General features: G+C 42.6%; 1 protein-coding gene across 1 annotated transcript in view; it reads left to right on the top strand.

Annotated features, from left to right (window-relative positions):
- Positions 1 to 26,063, top strand: part of grm5b (glutamate receptor, metabotropic 5b) — a 432,178-nt gene that overhangs the window by 311,916 nt on the left and 94,199 nt on the right. The window contains exons 5-6 of the mRNA XM_067986328.1: positions 237 to 405; positions 9,513 to 9,639. Of these exons, the coding sequence (XP_067842429.1) occupies positions 237 to 405; positions 9,513 to 9,639 (296 nt within the window). The remainder of the gene's footprint in view (positions 1 to 236; positions 406 to 9,512; positions 9,640 to 26,063) is intronic.

Genomic DNA, 26,063 nt, shown 5'->3' with positions numbered 1-26,063 from the left:
GTTAATTGTGCATTAAATATTAGCTATTGTCTTATTTACCTTTTGAAATACCACCCACTTTAATACTCCATAGATAGCGTGAATGGACAGAAACAATTAATAAGAATTGCACACATGCAGAGAGAGGCTCAATGCCACACCTTCGTTGTAAATGTGAAAGTGGATGCAGTAACATACAAGTCAATGTATGAAGGATTCTGAAGCATTTCAGTTCTAACAAACATGCTCTCATTTAGGTATGAAATCATGAATTTTAAAAAGCTGGCCAAAGAATATTTTGATTATATTAATGTTGGAAGCTGGGACAACGGGGAGCTGAAAATGGACGATGATGAAATCTGGTCCAGTAAAAATCTTGTTATTCGATCTGTCTGCAGTGACCCGTGTGAGAAAGCAGAAATAAAGGTGAGTAGACTGTAATTTTCCTGAAGTATATCATATAAAATAATGTAATACTGTGACTCGGGGGATCGATTTTAACCCTCCCGCCCCATTCCTGCTGTAATCACACTGCGCATCATTTTAACTGCTCACTGCATTTAGGTGGCTGGGATGCATGCTGAAAACAAGTGGGAGCCTCATGGATTTATGCAAATTGAAGTCCTATTACATCAATAGGATGGCGATTACATTTTAACTGGGCTGGAGCAGGGAATCTGTCTTGCCTTACCCATCAGGCTGCCCAAATTTATAGATGGTCTGTAGATAGAAGAGGCCCTCCAAGGAATGTTTAGGCCTCCCCTGTCCCGGATCCTATGATACTGTCCCAAAATCCCTTCCCCATAACGTAACCTGCTTGCTACTAAGTCTTCATTTAGTGCTGACCGGCAGCCTCTGGCCGGCCAAACTTCCTCTCCCGCCCGCTGGCCAACTGCCACTTTCCGTCCTTTTCAAGCACACAGCTGACTGACGGCATGTAGATGAGGCTGGGGGTTAAAATCTCCAGGCTTGAAATTTAAACCAGCAAGTACGTTTTGCACTCGACCTGCCCCCCACCCACTCGAAACCTGCAGTCAATTGAGCCCAGAAGGTCACAAACGTGAATGCACACAAAACAACTGCAGTCAGGAAACCCTTAATTATTTTCCTGCAATTGATTAGCAGAAGTCAAGGTTATAATTAACCAGAACATCCAGTAACTAGTGGAAATAAAGAACCAATATTTATTACATCAGCTATTAGCCCCTGATGATAGAACTTGTTTCATCACATCTGCTTCCTTGCGAAGCAGAGAACTTATCGCATTAGGAACTTCACACTTCGGAAAAGTAGGCCAAAAAAATGGGCTTAAAAACAGTTTGACCTGGTCACTTTAATGATGCAACCAGCTCAGACTTCAATATTCTGTATCCCAACTGGTTGGAAAATTGGTCTTTGGAACAGGCTTTCAGCCTGAGTCCAAATTCTTAGAGATATACCTTTGAGTTTCAGAATGGAAGACAATCGATGGACATAAGAAAGCAGGTAATTTTTAAAATATGTAAGAAATAGTGTATGGCAATTACACATAAACATAAAATAAAAGTTAACGTAGTGAATGTAAAAGACAAGAGACAGTGAGAAAATAAATGCTAAGCAGAGCAGAAGTAAACTTTTAAAAAATTTTTGGCGTGGAGTTTCCACATTAGTTCCAACCAGTTATCAATGTGATCGCATGAAATAATGCTAAAGATCGTGGCATTAGTGAGTTACACCCATAACCACTTTACACTGAAGTATCTGTGATCTTTTACACTGGTTCAAGAGTCCATTCACCCGAAGCAGTCCCTGACCATATAACAGGCCACGCCACCAGGTCAGAATGATGAGTTTCCACCAATTGCACCTGTTCGGGGGTGTTCATCACAATGCACCCAGAATCTTGGCCACACAGGCTCCCAAGGTCACATGAATCCAGTATTGATCACCTGTACCTGCAGTGACCAGCAGTCAGTTGAAACCAGTGATCCAGGCCTGTTTCTCCTGCTGCTGCTGCTGCTGCAATTACTTTAAAAATTCAGTTTGAATTTGTCTGAATTCAGTCAATTACAGCAGAACAGGATACACCTGTGTGGCTTCAATTGACTGCTGGGCACAGGTCTTATATACCAAGGGCAGATCTAACCAGTCAATTGAAGCCCATTAAAAAGTAAGACCAAGAGCATTAAATCAGGCAGTTGAAGAATGGTTCATTTCTTGTCAATCCCACTCCTCCTTGTGATGCTGGAGAATGCCCTGTTCCAGTCACGAATTGATTACGATCGATTATGAAAACTTCTCACCTTTATTTTTACTTATGCAACATCAGGGGTAGTACAGGGATACTACTTCAATGTTACAGTCATTCAGCTACTCCTTTACGTCTAATTACTATGATGTCAGGTGATTTTTTCACTTCATGTTCTGTGGTCTGAAATCTTTTTTCAAAAAATGAACAACCTAGGAAGTACAGAATTGTCTGGGACTGACAGCAGCCTAAGGGTTAATAATTCATCTCATTGCACCAAACAAAATTTAACACAGTTTGTTCCAACAACTTCTAAAACAATCAGTATTATAAATTATATTCTGTGATACAAACGTTTCTTTAGTATCCGATGCATTTATTCAATAATACACTGTACTGGGTCAACATCAATCAAACTGAAAGTAACTTTGGCTCCAATTCACCTAGAAAAGCCTTATTGATTTAGAAATTAATCTGCTAATGCAGGATACTATCCTTATCGGCTTGTCTTGTATGGCTTAAAGTATTCTAACAAAGAGATTCAACTGAGAGTGGTTACTTTTTAATACATTTTATTTCTGATAAGAGAAGAATTTGTGTGCACAGAATTATATATCATTCAAGAATGATCACTTAATAAAGAATATATCTGAAGCTTTTGAGTAAGTGTGTAGCACTAAAAAGAAAGAAAAATGTAAAAGCATTAATAGTTTTAGTCCATGGTAAAAAAATAAAAGGACATGATATACAGAATGACTGTGTGCATTCAGGGCAATAAATGTATTGGAATGCACAATCTAAGAAAAGAGGCATTGATTACCAGGAACATATATGATAGCTGTGCATTCTGTAATACACACAGAAGATTTTATCCCTTTTTTAGACTGAGTTGATCTCTACCAGAGCAGCAATTGAGTCACTTCAATGGACCACGGTGTTCCTGGACCTGGAGAAAGACAACCTCATGGCAAGCAGGTCTCTGTCCCCAAGGCCTCTTACATGAGGACCTGAATTAAGAAATTGGTGATGAGTAAACCTGATATGGGACATTTGACATGGATGTCAACAATAGCCATGGTAGCTGTCCATGTTGCAGGCTGTCCTGTATAGGTTCTTTCACCATGCTGAAGACAGATTCTATGAAATAGGGGATGAGGGAACTCTACGGCTTTGGAGAAAAGAGGCTGGAGGGTCTTTTAAGTGAACATCTGCTCATAAAGCTATGGTTTGATAGCTCGCTTGTTTAGGTTGCTAGATCTCTAGGTACTCGCTATCACAAGGAGTAGTTGAGGTGAACAGCATAGATGCATTTAAGGGGAAGCTAGATAAACACAAGAGGGAGAAAGGATTAGAAGGTTACGCTGATAAGGTTAGATGAAGTAAAGTTGGAGTAGGCTCGTGTGGAGCATAAACCCCGACATGAACCAATTGGGCCGAATGGCTTGTTTTGTGCTGTATATTCTATGTAATTCTATGTAAGTAATTGAGTAGTTGCTGCTGAAGCTCCCCACCTCCAATTAGTGGAGCTAATGTTTAATGGGATATGGTGTGTGGTCAGGAGGATGGTGCCAATGAATGCATAGATTTTATCATGAGGTGTGCAGTCCCCTGTGCTGTTTTGGAAGTGCCCACTGTCCACCTAGCAAGAGCCTGAACCTGTCTGTGTTTAATCCCTGACCTCTCCAGTTGCAATGCATTGCGCTGCCCCTCCTCCTTTTGGTTCTCCGTTACCTTCATCCAGTTCTTCCTCGTCTAATGATGCCTCTTGTTGCTGTGCCTCCTCCAACTCCAATCATCTTTGCATTGCCATGTTGTACAGAATGCAGCAAACTATAATGATGCAGCCCACTTTGTCTGGACCATATTGTAGGGAGCCCCAAGAGCGATCAAGGCTCCTGAACCTTTGCTTCAATATGCCAATGGTATGGTCTATGATGTTCCTGGCGGTCCCATAATTCTCATTGTATAGAATCATAGAAAAGTTAAAGCACGGAAGGAGGCCATTCGACCCATTAAGTCCGCACCGGCTCTATGCAAGAGCAATCCAGCTAATTGCTTATAATAATAATTACTTGCATAAGAATAGCAGAGGCAGTGGCAGCAGCTGAGGAACTTGAACTCCACTGAGGTTTGGCAGGGGTAGCAGATGACAAATAAATACCATAGATAAAAAAATGTACAGTATTAGCTGTACCTGAACAGCTTGGTTGAGTTATTGTCATGTAATTTACTTAGAAGCACACCTTAACAAGGTGCAAACTACTTACTGAACACCTGTTTAAGGCTAAAGCAGCTGTCACACTTAACATGCTATAAGCGACAACTTTGTAATTGACCATAATGGTAATGGAAATTGTTTAGAGCTATTTGGCTGATTCAAACGATTGCCCGATTTAAAAGTGAGCGATTTAGGTGGTAGGGGCTGTACTGATTTGCTCTGGCAAAGAGGGCTTGGTGACCTGTTTAATGTAGCTGTACACTGCATGCACTGCAGCCTGGGAGATGCAGCTGATGTCCCCTGTCGCAGTCTTAAAGGAGCATGTCTTCTGAAAGGACCACCTGCTGCTTGTCTTGGTTCTTCAGGCTGTTGCTGCTCCTCTTCCTCCAACTGTTCGTCCATCCAAAGGAGTGAAGCAAAAACAGCACCCATGAGAAACAGTGAGTGCTTAATGAGGGTAGATATAGGGGAAAATCAGAATGAAGCAAACTGGAAGCTCAGAACTGCCTTGGAAATGCACAACACATACTGGCAGACAGATCCAATGACCTAAGTGCTTGTAGTTGAGTGCTTCTTTAAATTCAGCTTCCAGTCATGTCAGACAGTTTCTGAAGCCAATCCTGTGAGGCTTTGCTCAGCGGGCTTGCCACTGGGTGGGGCTTCCGACCCACCCAGTTAAAATCACGTAGGGGTCCTAATGACATCATCAGACCCCAATATGAATTATTCATAAGGCACCTGCATCTTTCCAGTGAGTGCATTTGTGACATGAATCAGCTCCTCAATAAAAGTTGTGGTCGGTGAGTTTCCAGCGGGAAAGGGGCAGTAAGTCGATTTTTGCAATTTTAACCATCAGGTGGGTTGGGTTAAAATCGGGGCTGTAATCTGCATACAGAATAGACTATACTATTTGCTGCTTGTGGTTTCATGTAAACCTTGATTACTGATTATATGTTAAACCTGGTGATGTAACAGTGGAACATCAAGAAGTCTTGAGGAGAACTGTCACAGATTGATCAATTAGAAAGATATGAATAAAATTTGCAAATTGGCATGCCTCAGTAGCTCACACCACACTGCCTGTGCTGGTGCTGTCAGTAAGCTATCATTAGTGATGTTATGAAGCCTTGGAGCTATTGAGGCTTCATTTGTCTCTGCTGTTTTGAAGCTGACAATTCCGTTTTGAGCTTCATTCTAGTCTAATCTGCTTTTGCTACAGATTGCCTTCCAGTCATGGATGTGTCCAACAGCACTGAGCTCATCAAACTTAAAAATAAATAACAATTTGTTAGGTTTGATGGGGTGCATCGTGTTGATGTATCATTGTTCTGCGCCATGCAGTGGTCTCCTGCTGATTCATAGCTATGATTCAGCACACAATGAGTTTTCATCTCAAACTTGGAAGGAGGCACTTAGCAGAAAGTATTTGATCAGAGGGAGGAGAGGTAAGTTAGAGGGCAAGTCAACTTCGGTCACTCTACTACCAAATGGTCGTGTCTAGAGCAGTCCCAACAGAAGATCAGGTTTAGCCAACCACCCCACCAACCATAGAATGGCACAATGCTTGATGAGGCTTAAAGAGGGGAAGAAATGTAACTACAAAATGAGGAGGAAGAATGCAAATAAAAATGGTTTTGTTAGATCCCTAACTACAATAGGGAAGATTTTTCCACTGTAACTCTGGTGGGCAAGGGCGGAATGTTTGGTGTGGAGCTATTCTGTTGCCTCCTAGCAGCCTGACATCACTTTCAGGATTTTCTTTTAGAAGTGACGGGGGATATTAAATACATCAAGCCTAATATTGGTGGATGCATTCAAATGACACATTAATTTCACTTGTACTTAATGGTATTCTGAGCACTTCCTTTACCTATATGTATTTAATTTTTATCCCTTACCAGTTTTAAAACTGAGGTTGTATGCAAGAAGTACGAGTTGGCGTTAGATATCTGGGGTAGAATTTTCAAGGGGTTCTCCAGTCTCCCACAGCAACTTCAGCAGAAGATCAGGAGAAACCTCAGAGAAATGGTGGAAATGGACATTAACGTCATTTATCCAGGGTTTCCGCCAATCTTTTACAGCGTGCGATCGGAGGAAATCCCGCAGAAAATACTGGCGCTGCTATTTATCAGTACCGGGGAGAAGAATTTGCTGCATTCGAGGCAGTCTTGTGTTTGGGTAGCACTAGGAGATGGTTCTATGATTTGGTAGAACTGGAGGGAGGGGGCTGGAGTTTGGCCGTACTTTGGTAGGGCTGTTGGAGTTTTGCAGCACGGGTTAGCTTTAGAATGAGGTCGGTCACGAGTGGAATGACCCAGGGTTTGGTGCTAGGTCACCTCTTTATTATATTCATAAACAGTCATGGGGAGGGCATTGACAGCAAAGTAATCATCAAAGCAAAATTTTGCAGATGATACCATATTGTGCAGTTGAGTGTGGAACTTAATTCCGAAGGAGGCAGTGATATGACTTTTTGCAGTCCTTCAAGAAGGTGTTAGATGGATTTTTGGAAAAAGAGGTGTTCATGGCATATGAAAGGTAAGAGTGATTATTTCAGGAAATAACCAAGGCATTTGGGACCTCCATGACTTGCGTGACCACCTGTGAGGGGTCAGAGAGGAATTTTTGACAGAGAACTGCAACCTTCTGGACTTACCTGGGATAATACTTCTGCTAAAACAGCAGAGGATGGATTTATTCACAAAGGTATTTCTTTGCAAGTATTCCACAGCATCATTTCAGGGCCTTTATAATATAAAATATATTAAAAATCTTATGTCTGCTATGTAAACCTGTCACACTATAATTACACCCTCCCACCAGGTGTAGCACCTTATCACCTTACTTTTACGTTTCCTGCTCCTCAACCTCTACTGCAAAGAAACCCCCATGCTCCAACAATCTCTACTTCTATTGGTAGGCAATTAATGCCATGCAAAGTCACTTATTCCCAAAGAAAGTTGGAACCGCAGGCCCAATTGCACCACTATGATATGCGAATGTCTGACTAACCTTAATTTTGGATGCTTACTTGAAAACATCCCAATAACGGTATGTTCTGCTTCCAGTGGCACTCCATGAGAGGAGGTATGCCAGGATGATCAATATGTAACTTACCCTGATTGACTGCGCCCATCATAATGCCACCAACCATACCTGCAGACATTGTTGTACCTAACCTGTGACGGTTATGTGGAACTGTCTTCACAGGGTCCAGGATAGCAAAGAGTTAGATGTGGAGCTGTGCCATGTGCTTCTAGGATACCTGCAGCTACCATGCAATAGAGGTCTGGCATATCCAGTGACTGTACCAGTCATCTGCAACTTCCAATTGCCTCCACCTCCTTCCAGACATTCTGCAAAGCTGACCTATGGGGTTGGTGCCATGGAGTAGCAAAAACGGTCACCTTCCTCACAAGCATCTCATGCAGCACCCTCTTCTTTTCAGTAGTTATCAAACAGGAGGTTTGATATTGTGCTTCATTGTCACTTACTTGCCGACTCATGCCTGCGTCTCGGGTTTCCTTTCTCTTCAATTTTGTATTTGTTCTCAGAATGTGGACTATGCTAACAAGGCCACATTTATTGCCCAACTCTAGTTGCCCTGAATTTTTGCTTGCCGCTTCTCAGTCCTCTCCCCGTTCTGCTTTTCCCAAGGCTACTAATATGTTCAGATGCCTTTCAAGCCATTCCAAAAGCTTGCAAAATTTTTGACCTCCTATCTGACACTCCCCTTTAATTATCTCCATTCCTTTACACTCCCATCACTAATGTACATCCTGTACAAGTTCAAATCTGCACCTGGAACTGTGCTAATGAACTCACTTAAGAAAATTGCAGGCAAACAGCAGACTTCCATTTGAGTACTGACTTGACTCAGTTGGTATCACTGACTTCTCTCAGCCAGATGATTATGGGTTAAAGCCCAATTGCAAGGTTTGAGCACATCATTTAACCTAATACTTCAATACAGTACTGAGGCACTGCTGTATTGTTGGAGGATGAGATGTTAAACCATGAGATGTTAAACATAGCTATTCAGGTGGATTCCACTGCACTATGAAAAGAGCATGGGTTCTGTCCATGTTCTGGTCAACATTTCTCCCTCAACCAACACCACCAAAAACAGATTTACTGTTTGTGGGACCTTGCTTCAAGGAAATTGGCTGCTGTGTTTGCCTGCATGGTAACAGCGACTTCACTTCAAGAGTAGTTCATTGGTTATGAATCATTTTGGCACTCCTGAGAACATGGCTACATGCTATCTAAATGTAAGTTCTTTCTTTCTAATCATTCAGGTCTGAACTACATCTATATCAGAAAATCTAGGTTTAAATATATGTAAACCTCCACTGAATCAGTGGAAACTCTCACACTGGTGCTGAATTGTTAATTTATCATAATACAGGAACATTTAATGACCAGGGACTGCTGCAGATAAAGAAATCTGAGCATTACCTTTCCCCATCTGGCAATAACAAGAACGGTTATAAAACATGGAATATTATTAAAAGTTCACGTTCAATAATACGATAACATAGTTTTGTTCTGGCGCCTGCTCATTACCAGCTGTGATGTTCCCATTTACATGTATTCGACGGATTCCTTAGGACGGGTAAAACTACAATATCTAATAACAATTATATTTTTTGCTGTCGTACTGACGCAATAATCTGAGGTGGTATTGTGACACTGCAACTAGTTTAGGTTGAAATATCTTAAGAAAGTAATGAGTTGTTCTAAATCGTAAAAACCACATATATTACAAACAGTAAGTTCTATCTGTGTCTGTACTCTTATCATGATATACTTATTCTGCGATAGGGCAACTGATTTGGTGATGTGTGACAGAAAATCCCATAAATATCTTCATTTACTGCATGAGCACAATTTACTGTTTGAACACTACAATTTCACATAAAAAATCCTTGTGACAATGAAGATGCCAGTTTCTGAATGGATCTCAGTGATAACAAATCACATAGACAATTCACTGGAACTCTGTGAAAATGTTTAGTTAACAAAACAATTTGAACAAATCATAATTATCTTTTAACATTTCTATCTGTCACCGACCAATTTGAACAGGTGATCCGGAAAGGAGAGGTGAGCTGCTGCTGGACCTGTACCCCATGTAAGGAAAATGAGTTTGTGTTTGATGAGTATACCTGCCAGGCTTGTCCCCAAGGCTCTTGGCCAAATGAAGATCTCACAGGTAGGAACTGGATCTGTTGCTACCTTAATAACTTGTGGCCAACTCTGAAACTGTCTTGGATATTGCAAAATTTGAGTAGCTTTGGTACAGTAATATAGTAATGCAAATGGTTGCCTTTAAAAACAACTCAACTTAAACATATTCTTAAATTATTTCCACATATTAGATATATCAGGTCTGACATGACCACAGCTCCACGGCTGATTATTTTAGCTGAATTCATGATTTTGTTTAAAGTGTTAATCTACGAATGTTGGATGAGTTCAACATGTAATGTCTCAAAAAGGAAATCAGTAAATGAATTGTTAGTGCTGCACCATATGTTAGATTAATGGCCGAGAGTGAAAACCAAGTATGTGAATTGTGCTGAAGCAATAGCTTACTAAAGAATTAAGTCAGTCACATTTAATAAAAAATAAATCCATTTCAGAGAAAAACGAATATTCAAGGTCAATAATTTCAGCAAACACACTCCAAGAGAGGAATGTGTATAAAGTGCTGATGAGAGGCACTTGATGGGAGAAGTCAAGAAAACTATATTTTTTCACTATTAAATCTATTTTTATTCATCTTTATAAATATATACTTTAATTTTATTTATTATTTTGATTTTATTTATTTTTTTCTCTCCTCCCCTTCGCTCCTCAAGGCTTTGACTCCTTGCTGGGAAATGATTCCATGAGGGTTTGGATCACCCTCACATATCTTGCCTTTGTGGCTATTATTCATGTGTGAAATTTGACAGTGTTATAAATTCAAATATACCTTGTCACTATATATCATACATGTTCATTATAACATAAAATGTAGTATTTTTACATCTTGTCTTCTGCTTTTGTTGGCCTTAAGGCATCTTTTTAATAATTTGATAAATATATTCCCCCCCCACCACCCCAGCTTGATTCATAGCGCAAAAGATCTCTCCTCCCCTTCTCTTGTAGCTGTTTCTTATGTTTACCACAATCGCAGCCCTGGTGCTAAATACCACTTTGCATGGCCAAGTATCAGGGATCAAGGAGGGAGTCTAATTGTTGAAGATATGGTGGTGATATTGAATAAAGATTTTGCATTGGATTTTATAAATGGTGATGGAAGTGAAAACATGGGTACACTAAAGAAGAATATGAAGCAATTGTTAGAGATAACTGTAAAAAACGAATTGGTTCTGAAAACATTACATAAGAAATGGGAGCAGGAGTAGGCCAATCGACCCCTCGAGCCTGCTCCGCCATTCAATAAGATCATGGCTGATCTGATCCTAACCTCAAATCTAAATTCATGTCCAATTTCCTGCCTGCTCCCCGTAACCCCTAATTCCCTTTACTTCTAGGAAACTGTCGATTTCTGTTTTAAATTTATTAGGAGAACTAAAGGTTCTTATATTCTTATAAAGTCGTTGGGCTCAGATGGCATGCACTCTAGGCTATTGAAAGACAACAGAAAGGAGATAGCAGAAACTTTGAGCACAATTTTTCAATTCTCCTTATGTATGCAAATTGAACTGAAGAGTAGTCAATATGACACTTCTTTTCAAGAAGGAAGAGAAAGGTAAACTGGGTAACTCTGGCACAGGTCGTCTAATGTTAATTGTGGGAAAACTCTTGGAATCCATGATTTTAGGTACAATTTATGAGCATTTAGAACTACATGGGTTAACCAAGGACAGCTAGCATGGATTTGTTAAAGGCAAGTTGCATTTGACAAATTTAGTAGCGTTTTTGAAGTAGTGACCAATTGGATAGATAATGGGAAAGCAGTTGATGCAATGTATATGGATGTTCAAAAGGCATTTGATAACGTCTCTCACAAGAGGTTTTCTAGAATATAAGATAAGAGGAAATAGATAGAAAGTTAGTTGATGGATTGGAAAGAAAGGTTTAGAGTATTTGGGTGTTACTTAGGCTGGAGAAGGATTGGATGTGGTGTACTCCAAGAGTCAGTGTGGGGTCATTTTTCTACTCGGGATACATAAATGATTTGGACCTGGGTATAGGAAGCACAATCTCGAACCTTGCCAATGTCAGAAAAAGTAGGAAGTTTAGCAAAAAACATGGAGGATTGTAAAAGACATCAGGAAGTCTTAAACAGGTTAGCAGAATGGGCAGACAGATGGCAAATGCAATTTAATATGGATAAGTGTGAGGTAATACATTTTTGAAGGAAAAACAAGGACTGGGAGTATACACTTTATGGAAACATCCGAAGGGCTGTGAATGAATAGAGAGACCAGGAGTTAAAATTCATCATTTCTTGAAATTGTGAGTGCAGGTGGATAAAATCATTAAAAAAGGCCAATAACTATCAGGAAAGAATGAGCAGGCTGGGGCTGTTTTCTCTGGAAAAGAGAAGACTAAAAGGAGACCTGATTGAGGTATTTAAAATTATGAAGGGGTTCAATAGAATGAATGTCGAGAAATTGTTTCCACTAGTGGGTGAGTCTAGAACAAGGGGACATAGATTTAAGATTGCCTCTAACAGATCAAGTAAATAATTTAGAATGAATTTCTTTGCACAGAGGGTGGTGAAAATGTGCAACTCACTGTCACATGGAGTGGTTTAAGCAGCTAGCATTGATGCATTTAAGGGGATGCTTGATGCACACATAAGGAAGAAGAGAATAGAGGGATTTGGGGACAACAACAACAACAGCTTGCATTTATATTGAGCCTTTAGCGTAGTCAAGCGTCTCAAGGCGCTTCACAGGAGCAAATAAGGAGATATTATGTCAGGTGACCAAAAGCTTGGTCAAAGAGGTAGGTTTTAAGGAGCATCTTAAAGGAGGAGAGAGAGGTAGAGTGGCAGAGAGGTTTAGGGAGGGAATTCCAGAGTTTAGGGCCTAGCAGCTGAAGGCACGGCTGCCAATGGTGGAGCAATTAAAATCGGGTTGGCGCAAGAGGCAGGAATTGGAGGAGCACAGAGATCTCGGAGGGTTGTAGGGCTGAAGGAGGTTACAGAGATAGGGAGGGGCGAGGCCATGGAGGGATTTGCAAACAAATACGAAAATTTTAAAATCGAGGCGTTCCCGGACCGGGAGCCAATGTAGGCCAGCGAGCACAGGGGTGATGGATGAACAGGACTTGTTGCGAGTTAGGATAGGATCAGCAGAGTTTTGGATGAGCTCATGGTTATGGAGTGTGGAAGGTGGGAGGTCAGCAGAGCATTGGAATAGTCAAATATAGAGGTAACAAAGGCATGGATGAGGGTTTCAGCAGTAGATGAGCTGAGGCAGGGGTGGAGATGGATGATGTTTTGGAGTTGGAAGTAGGCGGTCTTGGTGATGAAGCGGATATGTGGTTGGAAGCTCATCTCAGGGTCAAATAGGATGCTAAGGTTGCGAACGGTCTGGTTCAGCCTCAGTCAATGGCCAGGGAGAGGGATGGAGTTGGTGGCCAGGGAACGGAGTTCGTGGCCGCGACCGAAGACAGTGGCTTGTTTAGTTGAAGGAACTTTTTGCTCATTCCGTACTGGAAGCTGGACAAGCAGTGTGACAAATCAGAGACAATGGAGGGGTCAAGGGAGGTGGTGGTGAGGTAGAACTGGGTGTCGTCAGCGTACATGTGGATCCTGACATTGTGTTTTCAAATGATGTCGCCGTGGGGCCGCATGTAGATGAGAAATAGGAGGGAGCCAAGGATAGATCCTTGGGGGACTCCAGAGGTAATGGTGCGGGAGCGGGAAGAGAAGCCATTGCAGGTGATTCTCTGGCTACGACTGGATAGATAAGAATGGAACCAGGCGAGGGCAGGCCCACCCAGCTGGACGACGAAGGAGGGGTGATCTGATCGAAGTTTATAAGATATTAAGGGGAATGGATAAGGTGGATAGAGAGAAACTATTTCCACTGGTTGGGGATTCTAGGAGTAGGGGGCACAGTCTAAAAATTAGAGCCAGACCTTTCAGGAGTGAGATTAGAAAACATTTCTACACACAAAGGGTGGTAGAAGTTTGGAACTCTCTTCCGCAAACGGCAATTGATACTAGCTCAATTGCTAAATTTAAATCTGAGATTAAATCTGCCCCCTACTCCTAGAATCCCCAACCAGTGGAGATAGCTTTTTGGCAACCAAAGGTATTAAGGGATATGGGCCAAAGGCAGGTATATGGAGCTAGATCACAGATCAGCCATGATCTTATCAAATGGCGGAGCAGGCACGAGAGGCTGAATGGCCTACTCCTGTTCCTATGTTCCTAGGAGGGTGGTGTGGTCAACCTGTCAAACACTGCAGACAGGACAGGGTGCTAAGAGGTAATTAGAGTGGGAGGAGGCTCATATGGGGTATAAACACCAGCATAGACCAATTGGGCCAGATTGCCTGTTTCTGTGCTCTGTAGATTCTACACGTTTGGGGATACTTTTAACTTTTTATCTCCTGTCAAAAAATGGGTGATAGCAAATCAGTAGCCTATTTTACACCTCTCCAAATTTTCTTTTCCATTCATTTCAATGGAAAATAAAATCAGGAGTGGTGAAAACCTGGCAGCCGATTCACTATCACTTGTTTTCCACACGGCAATAAAAGTTAAAATTACTCCGTTAATTAATAAGGAAGAAGGAAATTGACAGACATGGTGTATACAGTACTGTGATGTTGGTAACAGAAGTAAATGTTATTAAGTCATCCCAATGATGCCACACTTGCCATTTAAAACTTATGAAGCATGTAACAAGGCACTTAACTGGTGGCAACAGCCAAAAGGTCATTAATCTAGCTGATTATTTGCAAAACTCATAGTTAAGGCGATGGGCTATAAATTTGTCCACGTAGCGCCCGGATTTTAGTGGCCCCCTAAGGTCCCAAAATGGCGCCCGGAATGTGCGCACACGACATGCATCGGATGCCATCTTAGTAATGGCGTTTGCGCACCCGCAGATAACAAATGCCGGTACCATGCAAAGTAAGGAGAATATGCGTTAGATCAGTGTGCAACGCTGATTTAAAGTTATAGATACCATCTTGGCACTCAATACTCCAGTCAATGCATTGTCTTAGCCACGAACAGCTGAACATGTCCTAGACGGCCTGGAGGACCCCACCACCAGTGCTATTTAAAGGGACCGTGCAGGATTTACAGGTTAGTTGCTGGATTATTGCTTCTGGCTGCTGATACATTTGTATCTGTTTTTGGAGGTCTCCTATTCTTGAATACTAGGACTAGGAACGTAGCCTAAGATTTAGAGCCCGGGCTTGCAGGAGTGAAGTTAGGAAACGCTTCTACACGCAAAGGGTGGGATAAGTTTGGAACTCTCTCTGCAAACGGCAGTTGATGCTAGCTCAATTGTGAATTTTAAATCTGAGATTGATAGATTTTTGTTAACCAAAGGTATTAAGGGATAATGGGGCTAAGGTCGATGTATGGAGTTAGGTCACAGATCAACCATAATCTCATTAAATGGCGGAACAGGCTCGAGGGACTAAATACCACTGCCACTCGCTGCCTCCTGTTACGCGCCACCTTCTCCTGCAAGAAAGCGGGACATGTGTCGGTGAGTGTCCTGCAGGATGTTTGGGTGATGTGCCTGTCATGGTTGAATAGCTGCCAGTGTGTGTGACCTGTGATTTGTGGGTGTGCAGTTTGCAACAGTGGTAATATTTGAGGGTGAGAGGAAGCATCTAATTAGGAGAGTTGAGTACTGATGGAAATAGTTTGTTGGTATGTGGGTGATGGGGTGTGTAGTGCGTGGAGCAGTAGATGCGGCTCGTGGTGCAGTTGGTAGGAGATGCCACTTAACAGTTGACCTGACTCACCTTGACCACTTGTGTCAAAGCATTGATCTTCTTCCTGCACTGCATTCACGTTCGTGGTGCTATGCGCATGGCATTGACTTTGTCCCCTACTGCCTCTCACTGCATCTTGAGCATATGTCTGGAGAGCCTCTTGCCCCACTGCGGATAAAGGATGCCCCTCCTTCTGTCCATCTCTTGCATCAAGGCCTCTAGTGCATCATCAGAGAAATTTGGTGCATGCTCTCTTGCAGGCCGGGTACAAACTCAAATTGGCAGATTGGTAAGGTCTGGCATGCAGATTGGTGGATGTGGGATTTAGTAGTGTGCAACCTTTATTCAATGTTTTAACATAACTCAGTTTGTAAACATAGGGACGGGATCTGCAACTGTGTTTTACACGTGCGATTTCTGATCTCCGTTCAGACTCCGTGCGGACCGGTATCTTATTTTTTGCAAATAAGAGGTGCAGGCTACCTTTAAGAGGTGCAGGCTGCCTTTAAGAGGTGCGAGCCGCACACACGATATCTAGGCCCCCCTGCTGGTGAGAAGTCACTGAACAATGCAGCTAGGCCTGGCTGCTCGCGCTGAAATCAGGTAAGTGAGCAGGCAGCACAAATCTCACGGGTTCGGGGGTTATCGAATTTAACCCCCATTGTACCTGGATCTCAGTCTTGAAATTTTCAATTGACCCAGCATACATAGATTTCGAGCATCCACAGGTTTTTGGGGGGAGAATTCCATATTTCCACTACCTTTTGTGTGAAAAAGTGCTTCCTGATTTCAATTCTAAATGGCCTAGCTCTCATTTTAAGATTGTGCCCTTTTGTTCTGGTTTCCTCTACCAGACGAAATAGTTTCTCTGTGTCTATCCTGTTGAATCCCTTTATCATTTTAAACACCTCAATTAGATCACCCCTCAACCTTCTAAACTCAAGGGAGTACAAGCCAAGTTTTTGCATCCTGTCCTCATAATTTAACCCTTTCTGCCCTTGTATCATTCTGGTGAATCTGCACTGTACCCCTTCCAAGGCCAATATATTTTTCCTGAGGTTCGGTGCCCAAAACTGAACACAATGCTCCAGATGGGGTCTGACCAAAGCTCTCTACAACTGAAGCATCACTTCCTCACTTTTGAATTCCAACCCCCTTGAGATAAAGGCCAACATTCCATTTGCCTTTTTGATTACTTTTGTACCTGTGCACTAGCTTTCGATGACCTGTGCACATGGACACCTAAATCCATTTGCTCCTCCAAGCTCCTAATCTCTCAGCATTAAGAATATATTTTGATTTGTTGTTCTCAGATCCAAAGTGGATAGCCTTATACTTCCCCACATTGAACTCCATCTGCCATAGTTTAGCTAACTCACTTAGCCTGTCTACATCCCTTTGCAACTTTCTGCTCCCATCCACACAACTTATTGTGCCTCTAATTTAGTGTCATCTGCAAATTTTAATATATAACTGTCTATTGCTTCATCCAACTCATTAATATATATGGTGAAAAGCTGAGGCTGCTGTACAGATTACTGGGGAACACCACTTGTCACATCCCGCCAATCAGAGAACAAACTCCTACTCTTTCTCCTACCTCCCAACCAATTACTGACCCGTGTCACAAGGTTATCTCCAATTTAGCATGCAGCACATTGCCCCACAAAATTGGACCTTTTTGCCCCCATTTTGCACCTGAAAAATAGGTGCAACGAGGTCCAATTTAAGTACTGCACAAAGTGTGTGTTAAGTTATTAATAGCATGGAATCTCAGCAAAACAGGCCTCTGAATGCATGGTCCTTTTTATAATTGTGCACATTCATGGTTTCCAATGGTCGTCACTCATTTCCCTATTGTGCTTGTGATGTAGTTGCTATGCCTTCTCCTGCTCAGCCTTTCTTCATTGATATGTTGCTCAACTGTTTAAAGTTCTGGCGAATGAGTTGTAGATCAAATGGCATTATACACTGAACAACTTACTCACTGGCACTTTAAACAGCTGAGCAGTGCATGGAGGAGAGAAAGGTAAGCAGGAGAAGACTATCACCAGTGAACTAGTCATGAGCATGGAGAGGCCATAAATAGCATCTCTGAACAAGTCATTGATGAATGGGTCACAAAACAGAAAAGCACAGGCCAAAGCTTGGGTAACATAGGTGAAAAGGGTTCTAATTTTAAAGTAAATTTAATCCACTATTATAATAAACACTAATTAACTGGTGTTCTATTGTCACAAGTGTACTGACAATCAACATGTTTTAGTGCAATAAATAGCTGCCATTAGCTTAATGCTGACTGTAATTTCCAGCCTAATATATCTTTGGACTTTAATGCTAAATGTGATTAGCTATAGACGTATGTTATGACTATTAATCTTGTAATTTCTGGCGTAATAGCTTTTAAGAGCAAAACATCCATATTCCAGTGTCATCATATGAGCAATGCCTTGCTTGCTCCCATATTGAACAGGCTGCAGTCTGTTAGTTAGATTGCTTTGTGAAAGGTGAGTTGTGGTATACTTCAGCTGAGACTTTTTTGCACACTGTGGGTGTGCACACTGGCAATTGCGGAGGATGAGCAAGAGCAGCAGAGGGCTATCCATGACATCGGGGAATGTTGTATATATTGTGATGCACATGGCATCGCAGTTGTATGGGACAGGCTGGATTGCCCAAAGGATCCTTTCCTATCTGTCATTATTCATATGTATCAGCTGGTACACAACACAGCCCCTCCCTATCTCTGCAACCTCGTCCAGCGCTACAGCCCTCTGAGAACTCTGCGTTCCTTCAATTCTAGCCTGTGTGCATTCCCGACTTTATTTGCTCCACACAGGCCGTGCCTTCAGCTGTATAGGCCCTAAGCTCTGGAATTCCCTCCCTAAACCACTCCACCTCTCCACTTCTCTCTCCTCCTTTAAGACACTCCTTAAAAATACCTCTTTGACCAAGATTTTGGTCACCTGTCATAATGTCTCCTTCCTTGGCTCAGTATCAATGTTTTTTTTGTCTGATTAAGCTCTTGTGAAGTGCCTTGGGGTGTTTTACTATGTTAAGAATGCAATATGAATGGAAGTTGTTGCTGAATCATGTCTAGTATATGGTAGCTGACTGGTTCTTTCTACTTTCTGGCACCTACTCCCATGTCTGTCTTACCATGTGTTTCTGGGGGAGCTGGGTGGCCATCCACCCCATATAGTGCACCCCTCTGCTCCTTAACTCCTTGACTCCTTGTAGTAGGGCTTCAAGCACCTGTGTGGTAAATCTGTCTTTCCTCAATTTATAAAGTCCCATTCTTCAGCAGTTTTTCTCAGTTAACTACTGTTCTGACCTTCCCATTTCTATGCCTCATGACTGGCAGACATTAAAACAAATTTATGGAGAACAGTTAAATTAATTAAGGAGCTTTCTTTGTAACCCGCAGAAACCCAAAATAATATTCATTTAGCCCTTCCATAATGCACCAGCAGCAATTTCCAAGCAATAGAAACAATTACACTTATTTTTGGTTAAGGTTAAAATATAATAAATTCAATATTTCTTTAATTCCAAATATTTCCCCAATTCTGCCTTATTTTTGCAAATGTTATATGTTAGAAAGCTGCAAAAGATAATCAGAACAAATAATCAAATACAATCTAATAGACTTCCAACATGCTGAAGAAACACATTTTGACAGAGAAATGAAAATATATCTTCAGAAAGTACTTTCCCTAATCATTGAGTAAATTCAGTGTGACTGAAATTTCCATTTGCCTCTCTGCTAAAATATGCCTTTTCAGCACAATTAAACCACTGCTTAGAGGAGAAAGGAAGTGAAGGAGAAGCACTATCCAGCAAAATAAAAAAATGTTCATTTATCTCCTACTTTGCAGGGAATATTTGTTTCAATCTTTTCTATTCACCCTATAGAAACCTGCTATTTGAAGTTTCCCCAGTCTGCCAGTCTGGCTGATCTCAATTGTAGGAGCATCGACCAGTAACTGTAGGCCCCTCGATGTGAAGTACTGGCTGGGTACTATTGTGTATTAGGCCAGGACTAAATTTATCCAGTTCAGATGTTTCTGAATCAAAAATAAAGAAAGTGCAAATGTTGGAAATTTGAAATAAAAACAGAAAATGCTGGAAATACACAACAGGCCAATCAGCGCCTGTAAAGAGAATAGACAGGTTAATATTTTGGGTGGACGACCCTTATCATCATGTTAGGATGAGTCTTACAACCAAAACATTAGCTCATCTTCTTTATTTACAGTTGCTGACTGGCTTGCATGTATTTCCAGGTTTTTAAATTATTTTTGGGGCCACACAGTGCTGGACTACCAATGGAGACTCTAAGTGGTGTTCTTGTATCTGAGTTCAGCTGAGTGGATCCCTTCAGAGTGGAATTACCATCTCCACAGTGACAGAAGCAGAGGCAAAAGCCCCTATTTTAACCTAACCCACCCAGCGGGAACATGTCAGGTTCAGGTCGGAAGCCTGTTTTACACTCCATCTGATTTTACACTCTGATGAAGTCAATGGAGAATAAAATTGACCAGGGTATAAAACGGGCATCCGACCCGAATTGGCCCCGTTCCCACCTGGTGGTTTGGGCTAATACCAGGTCTTTTAAGTACATGTAGATCCTGTGAGACAGCAGATTTCTAAGCTATTTTTTAGCATTACCTGGATAGGGAGTACTTTATATTGAAATTACTCACATTTATCTTCAACTTTAATCTCTAGTTTTGAAATTTTTTTTAAAATTCATTCATTTTTAATGCATTGCCTGAAAAGGTGATGGAAGCAGATTCAGTAGTAACTTTCAAAAGGAAAATGTATATATACTTCAAAAGGAAAAATTTGCAGGGCTATGGGGAAAGAGAAGGAAAGTGGGACTAATTGGATTGTTCTTCCAAAGAGCTGGCACAGGTACGATGGACCAAATTACCTCCTTCTGATATGATTCTGTGGCCTTGATTTTTACAGGGGAGCAGGAAGGGTATGTGGGTGCCCAGCAGCGGGCGATGAACCCAGGGACATGGAGGCTCTGCCGATCTCAATCCTAAGAATGACTACTTGGCCAGCGGGCGGGAGTGGGAATTTGGCCGCAGCCGGGGACCCATGGGACTGGTCTTCAGCACTCAGTGGCTGGAGGGATTCCCTTGAATCATGGTGGGAGGGAGAGGCCGGGTATTTTTTGCATCGAACAAGTGGAGCTGGCTGGTGCTGAGGAATCCCCGAAGGTTGTGGGGATGCCTGTGATGGGGATTCACCGAAGATCTGGGGAGGCCCAAGGACTCCTTGGCGGGCATTTGGGGAGCATTCCTGCTCCTCCTGGCCCACAAGGTGTTCAAAGAAAAGCAAAGTTTTAAAACTTACCTGAGCCTCTTCTGACCAGTCAGCCCCTCCCACCATGTTGTTGCTGCCAGGCAGTAGACAGCGCGTGACTGCCCCCCGAGTGAACGTTAAACTTACATTGTAGCACCGATGACATTATCGGGCCGTGACTTTTGAATCTTGAGTAGGCCCCCACCTGCTTTTAGCGGGAGCCTCGTGCAGGGCCTGAATCGGTGCCTTTAATATTACAGCGGCCAGGAGTGCAGCGGTTTAGAAGCGGGTTCTGGATTTTTAGGATTTTAACCCCTCGCCCGACCCTCTCCTGCCTGTCTGCGGGTGCTAAAATAGAGGCCTATGATTCTCAGGACGTGGGGATCGCTGGCAAGTCCAGCATTTATCAGATAGAATTTACAGCACAGAAACTGCTCATTCGGTCCAGCAGCTTTATGCTGGTGTTTATGCTCCACACAAGCCTCATCCCACCTTGCTTCATCTCACCATATTAACATATCCTTCTATTCCTTTCTCTGTCATGTACTTATCTAGCGTCCCCTTCAATGCATCTATGCTAATTACCTCAACCACTTCATGTGGTTATTACCCGTCCCTACTTGTATTGAGTGGTGGTACTGGGCCTTCTTCTTGAACAACTTTCTTTCTTTTTCCTCTTTTTTTTACTCATTCATGGGATGTGGACAAGGCCAGCATTTATTGCCTATCCCTAATTGCCCTTGAGAAGGTGGTGGTGAGCCACCTTCTTGAACCGCTGCAGTCCGTGTGGTGAAGGTTCTCCCACAGTGCTGTTAGGAAGGGAGTTCCAGGATTTTGACCCAGCGACGATGGGGGAATGGTGATATATCTCCAAGTTAGAATGGTGTGTGACTTGGAGGGGAACATGAAGGTGGTGTGTTCCCATACATCTGCTGCCCTTGTCCTTCTAGGTAGAAGAGGTCGCGAGTTTGGGAGGTGCTGTCGACGAAGCCATGGTGAGTTGCTACAGTGCATCATGTAGATGGTACACACTGCAGCCACAGTGTGCTGGTGGAGAAGGGAGTGAATGTTTAAGGTGGTGGATGGGGTGCTAATCAAGTGGGTTGCTTTGTCCTGGACGGTGTCGAGCTTTTTGAGTATTGTTGGAGCTGCACTCATCCAGGCAAGTGGAGAGTATTCCATCACACTCCTGACTTGTGCCTTGTAGATGGTGGAAAGACTTTGGGTAGTCAGGAGGTGAGTCAGCCAGCCCCTGACCTGCTCTTGTAGCCACAGTATTTATGTGGCTGATCCAGTTTAGTTTCTGGTCAATGGTGATCTCCATGATATTAATGGTGGGGGATTCGGCGATGGTAATGCCGTTGAATGTCAAGCGGAGGTGATTAGACTCTCTCTTGTTGGAGATGGTCATTGCCTGGCACTTGTCTGCTGCGAATGTTACTTGCCACTTATCATCCCAAGCCTAGCTGTTGTCCAGGTCTTGCCGCATGCGAGCACGGACTGCTTCATTATTTGAGGGGTTGCGAATTGAACTGAACACTGTGCAATCATCAGCGAACATCCCCATTTCTGACCTTATGATGGAAGGATGGTCATTGATGAAGCAGCTGAAGATGGTTGGGCCTAGGACACTGCCCTGAGGAACTCCTGCAGCAATGTCCTGGGTCTGAGATGATTGGCCTCCAACAACCACTACCATCTTCCCACTGACTTCAATTTTACTAGGGCTCCTTGATGCCACACTCGGTCAAATGCTGCCATGATGTCAAAGGCAGGCACTCTCACCTCGCCTCTGGAATTCAGCTGTTTTGTCCATGTTTGGACCAAGGCTGTAATGAGGTCTGGAGCCGAGTGGACCTGGCGGAACCCAATCTGAGCATTGGTGAGCAGGTTATTGGTGAGTAAGTGCCGCTTGATAGCACTGTTGACAACACCTTCCATCACTTTGCTGATGATTGAGAGTAGGCTGATGGGGCGGTAATTGGCTGGATTGGATTTGTCCTGCTTTTTGTGGACAGAACATACATGGGCAATTTTTCACTTTGTCGGGTAGATGCCAGTGTTGTAGCTGCACTGGAACAGCTTGGCTAGAGGCGCAGCTAGTTCTGGAGCACGTCTTCAGCATTACAGCCGGGATGTTGTCGGGGCCCATAGCCTTTGCTGTATCCAGTGCACTCAGTGGTTTCTTGATGTCATGTGAAATGAATCGAATTGTCTGAAGACTGGCTTCTGTGATGGTGGGGATATCAGGAGGAGGCCGAGATGGATCATCCACTCTGCACTTCTGGCTGAAGATGGTTGTAAACGCTTCAGCCTTGTCTTTTGCACTCATGTGCTGGGCTCTGCCGTCATTGAGGATGGGGATGTTCACGGAGCTTCCTCCTCCCATTAGTTGTTTAATTATCCACCACCATTCACGACTGGATGTGGCAAGACTGCAGAGCTTTGATCTGATCCGTTGGTTGTGGGATCGCTTAGTTCTGTCTATAGCATGCTGCTTCCGCTGTTTAGCATGCATGTAGTCCTGAGTTGTAGCTTCACCAGGTTGGCACCTCATTTTTATGTAAACCTGGTGCTGTTCTCTTCTATACTCCTCATTGAACCAGGGTTGATCCCCTGGCTTGTTGGTAATGGTAGAGTGAGGAATATGCCGGGCCATGTGGTTACAGATTGTGCTGGAATACAATTCTGCTGCTGCTGATGTCCCACAGCGCCTCATGGATGCCCAGTTTTGAGCTGCTAGATCTGTTCTGAATCAATCCCATTTAGCACAGTGGTAGTGCCACACAATGCGTTGGATGGCGTCCTCAGTGTGAAGATGGGACTTCATCTTCACAAGGACTGTGCGGTGGTCATTCCTACCAAAACTGTCATAGACAGATGCATCTGCGACAGGTAGATTGGTGAGGACGATGTCAAGTAGGTTTTTCCCTCGTGTTGGTTCGCTCACCGCCTGCCGCAGGCCCAGTCTGGCAGCTATGTTCTTTAGGACTCGGCCAGTTCAGTCAGTAGTGGTGCTACCGAGCCACTCTTGGTACATTCTGTGCCCTTGCTACCCTCAGTGCTTCCTCCAAGTGATGCTCAACATGGAGGAGGACTGATTCATCAGCTGAGGGAGGGCGGTAGGTGGTAATCAGCAGGAGGTTTCCTTGCTCATGTTTGACCTGATGCTATGAGATTTCATGGGGTCTGGAGTCAATGTTGAGGACTCCCAGGGCCACTCCCTCCTGACTGTATACCACTGTGCCGCCACCTCTGGTGGGCCTGTCCTGTGGGACAGGACATATCCAGAGATGGTGATGGAGGACTCTGGGACATTGGCTGAAAGGTATGATTCTGTGAGTATGGCTATGTCAGGCTGTTGCTTGACTAGTCTGTGGGACAGCTCTCCGAATTTTGGCACAAGTCCCCAGGTATTAGTGAGGAGGACTTCGCAGGGTCAACTGGGCTTGGTTTGCCTTTGCCTTTGTTGTGTCCAGTGCTGGGTGATCAATCCGGTTTTATTCTTATTATGACTTTCTGCAGTGGGATTGTACAACTGAGTGGCTTGCTAGACCATTTCAGAGGGCAGTTAAGAGTCAACCACCTTGTGGGACTGAAGTCACATATAGGCCAGACCTGGTAAGGATGGCAGGTTTCCTTTTCTAAAGGGAATTAATGACGCAGCTGAGTATTTACGACAATCCGACAGCTTCATGGTCACTTTTTACTGATAACGAGCTTCCTATTTCCAGATTTTTCAAACTGAATTCAAATTCTCAAACTGCCATGGTGGCATTTGAAGTCACATTTTCTGGATTATTAGTCCAGTAACACAACCAACGTGCCACTGTATCCATGGCATTATAGTGTTTGAATGCCTAAAGTAGGCATCTGGAATTTGTTTGTCTTCTGTTTTAATTGAGGAGTTTACCCATTTAAAATAAATGATTCTGCGGCATCATTTCAAGTATACATGACTGCTTCAGTTATAACATGAGTTATAGAAGAGGCTTGAAAAATTGATAATCACTCTTTTTTTTGATTTTGCTTCTCCAGCAACTAAGAGTAAATTACATTGAAAACATGCACATAGATTTCACTTGTTCACAAGAAGATTCTGTAAGACAGTAACCTAAGTAAAGAGGTTTTATATTTTGTAGTTTGATGAGCTGAAGTACAGGGTGCAGCCTATATATACGTTAAACTATTTGGAAGTAGGATATAGATCTCTCTGCACAGCATTATAATATATCCAGGGTTTGCCATACACCCATAACATGCAATGAAATAAAACCAAATATTACTGTAGTCCAGATTGCATGCCTCAATAACACTCTTTAAAATCACAATGGGGCAGAAATTGCTTGGACAATAACGGTGAGCTCAACAGCGGAAATCCGGAACTTGCTCCTACTGGTTCACCGGTGATATGACAGCTCTGAATTAAAGGTATATCGCCGGCTGCAATCAGTGAAATCATTGAAAAAGTGCTATCTTGCCCATCTGCCCAGCTAGAAAGTAAGTAATATTGCCACAAAACAAGTATGCTTAAAAATACCAGGTCTAAACTAAGTTTTAATAGCGCGGTAAGTCTTAATGACGGCCAAACAACTAAAAATTAACTTTTAAAAATGTGGAGTCTCATTACTCCTTATTTTAATATATTTTGGCCATTAAAACAAAATCTTTTTAATTAAAAATTTTTATTTTTTTTTACTTTTCCCTTCTGTCTCTTTTATTTAATTTGATTATTTCTTACCCTCTCTTTCACTTTCTATAACTGTTTTTAACAATGATTTTAATGTTGTATCTTTCACTTCCTGGATTTCACATTTCAAGCCTGTAGAAATAGTTTCGCAGCTTGTCAAAAATGCTGCAATCTGACTGGTCGAGGAGAGAGTGCGCTCCTCTCGCTTCTGCCATGGGTTGTAGCTTTGCTTGACTGGCGCTGGTCTCTTCTCCGCTTCCTATTGGAGGAATTGCACCCAGTTAGTATAAATCTATGGAGTGGTGAGCACTGTTGGTTCAACGCTCTGAGCAATTTCTGGGTCATTGTTTGATCATGTCAGTCTGTTTCCCTCACTGTTCAGCAAGACGTTCATCATCAGCCCGCAAAAGACTTTAAAAAACCAAATAAAGCCAACCCTTCCATCACAGCTTCCAGACACACACTGTGCAGAATACAGGTTGAAATTTGTAACACATCTCGAATTTAAGATGATGAGATAGTTTGCTATGCGTTTAGTTAGTGAGATCACCTGAAACTCTTGGATGTATTATAACACACTGTAGAATATGTGTTATCCTATACATATAACATTGAAAAAACCTTGAAACTGGAATGTTGCCCCATCTGAAGCTCAAATGTAGTTAAGTACTGTCAGCTGGATCAGGCTTGTTGGGCCTTAA

This window comes from Heptranchias perlo, chromosome 6, assembly GCF_035084215.1.
Source record: "Heptranchias perlo isolate sHepPer1 chromosome 6, sHepPer1.hap1, whole genome shotgun sequence".
Taxonomy (NCBI): Eukaryota; Metazoa; Chordata; class Chondrichthyes; order Hexanchiformes; family Hexanchidae; genus Heptranchias; species Heptranchias perlo.
The sequence above is the reverse complement of the archived record's forward strand: the minus strand, read 5'-3'. Positions and strand labels throughout refer to the sequence as shown.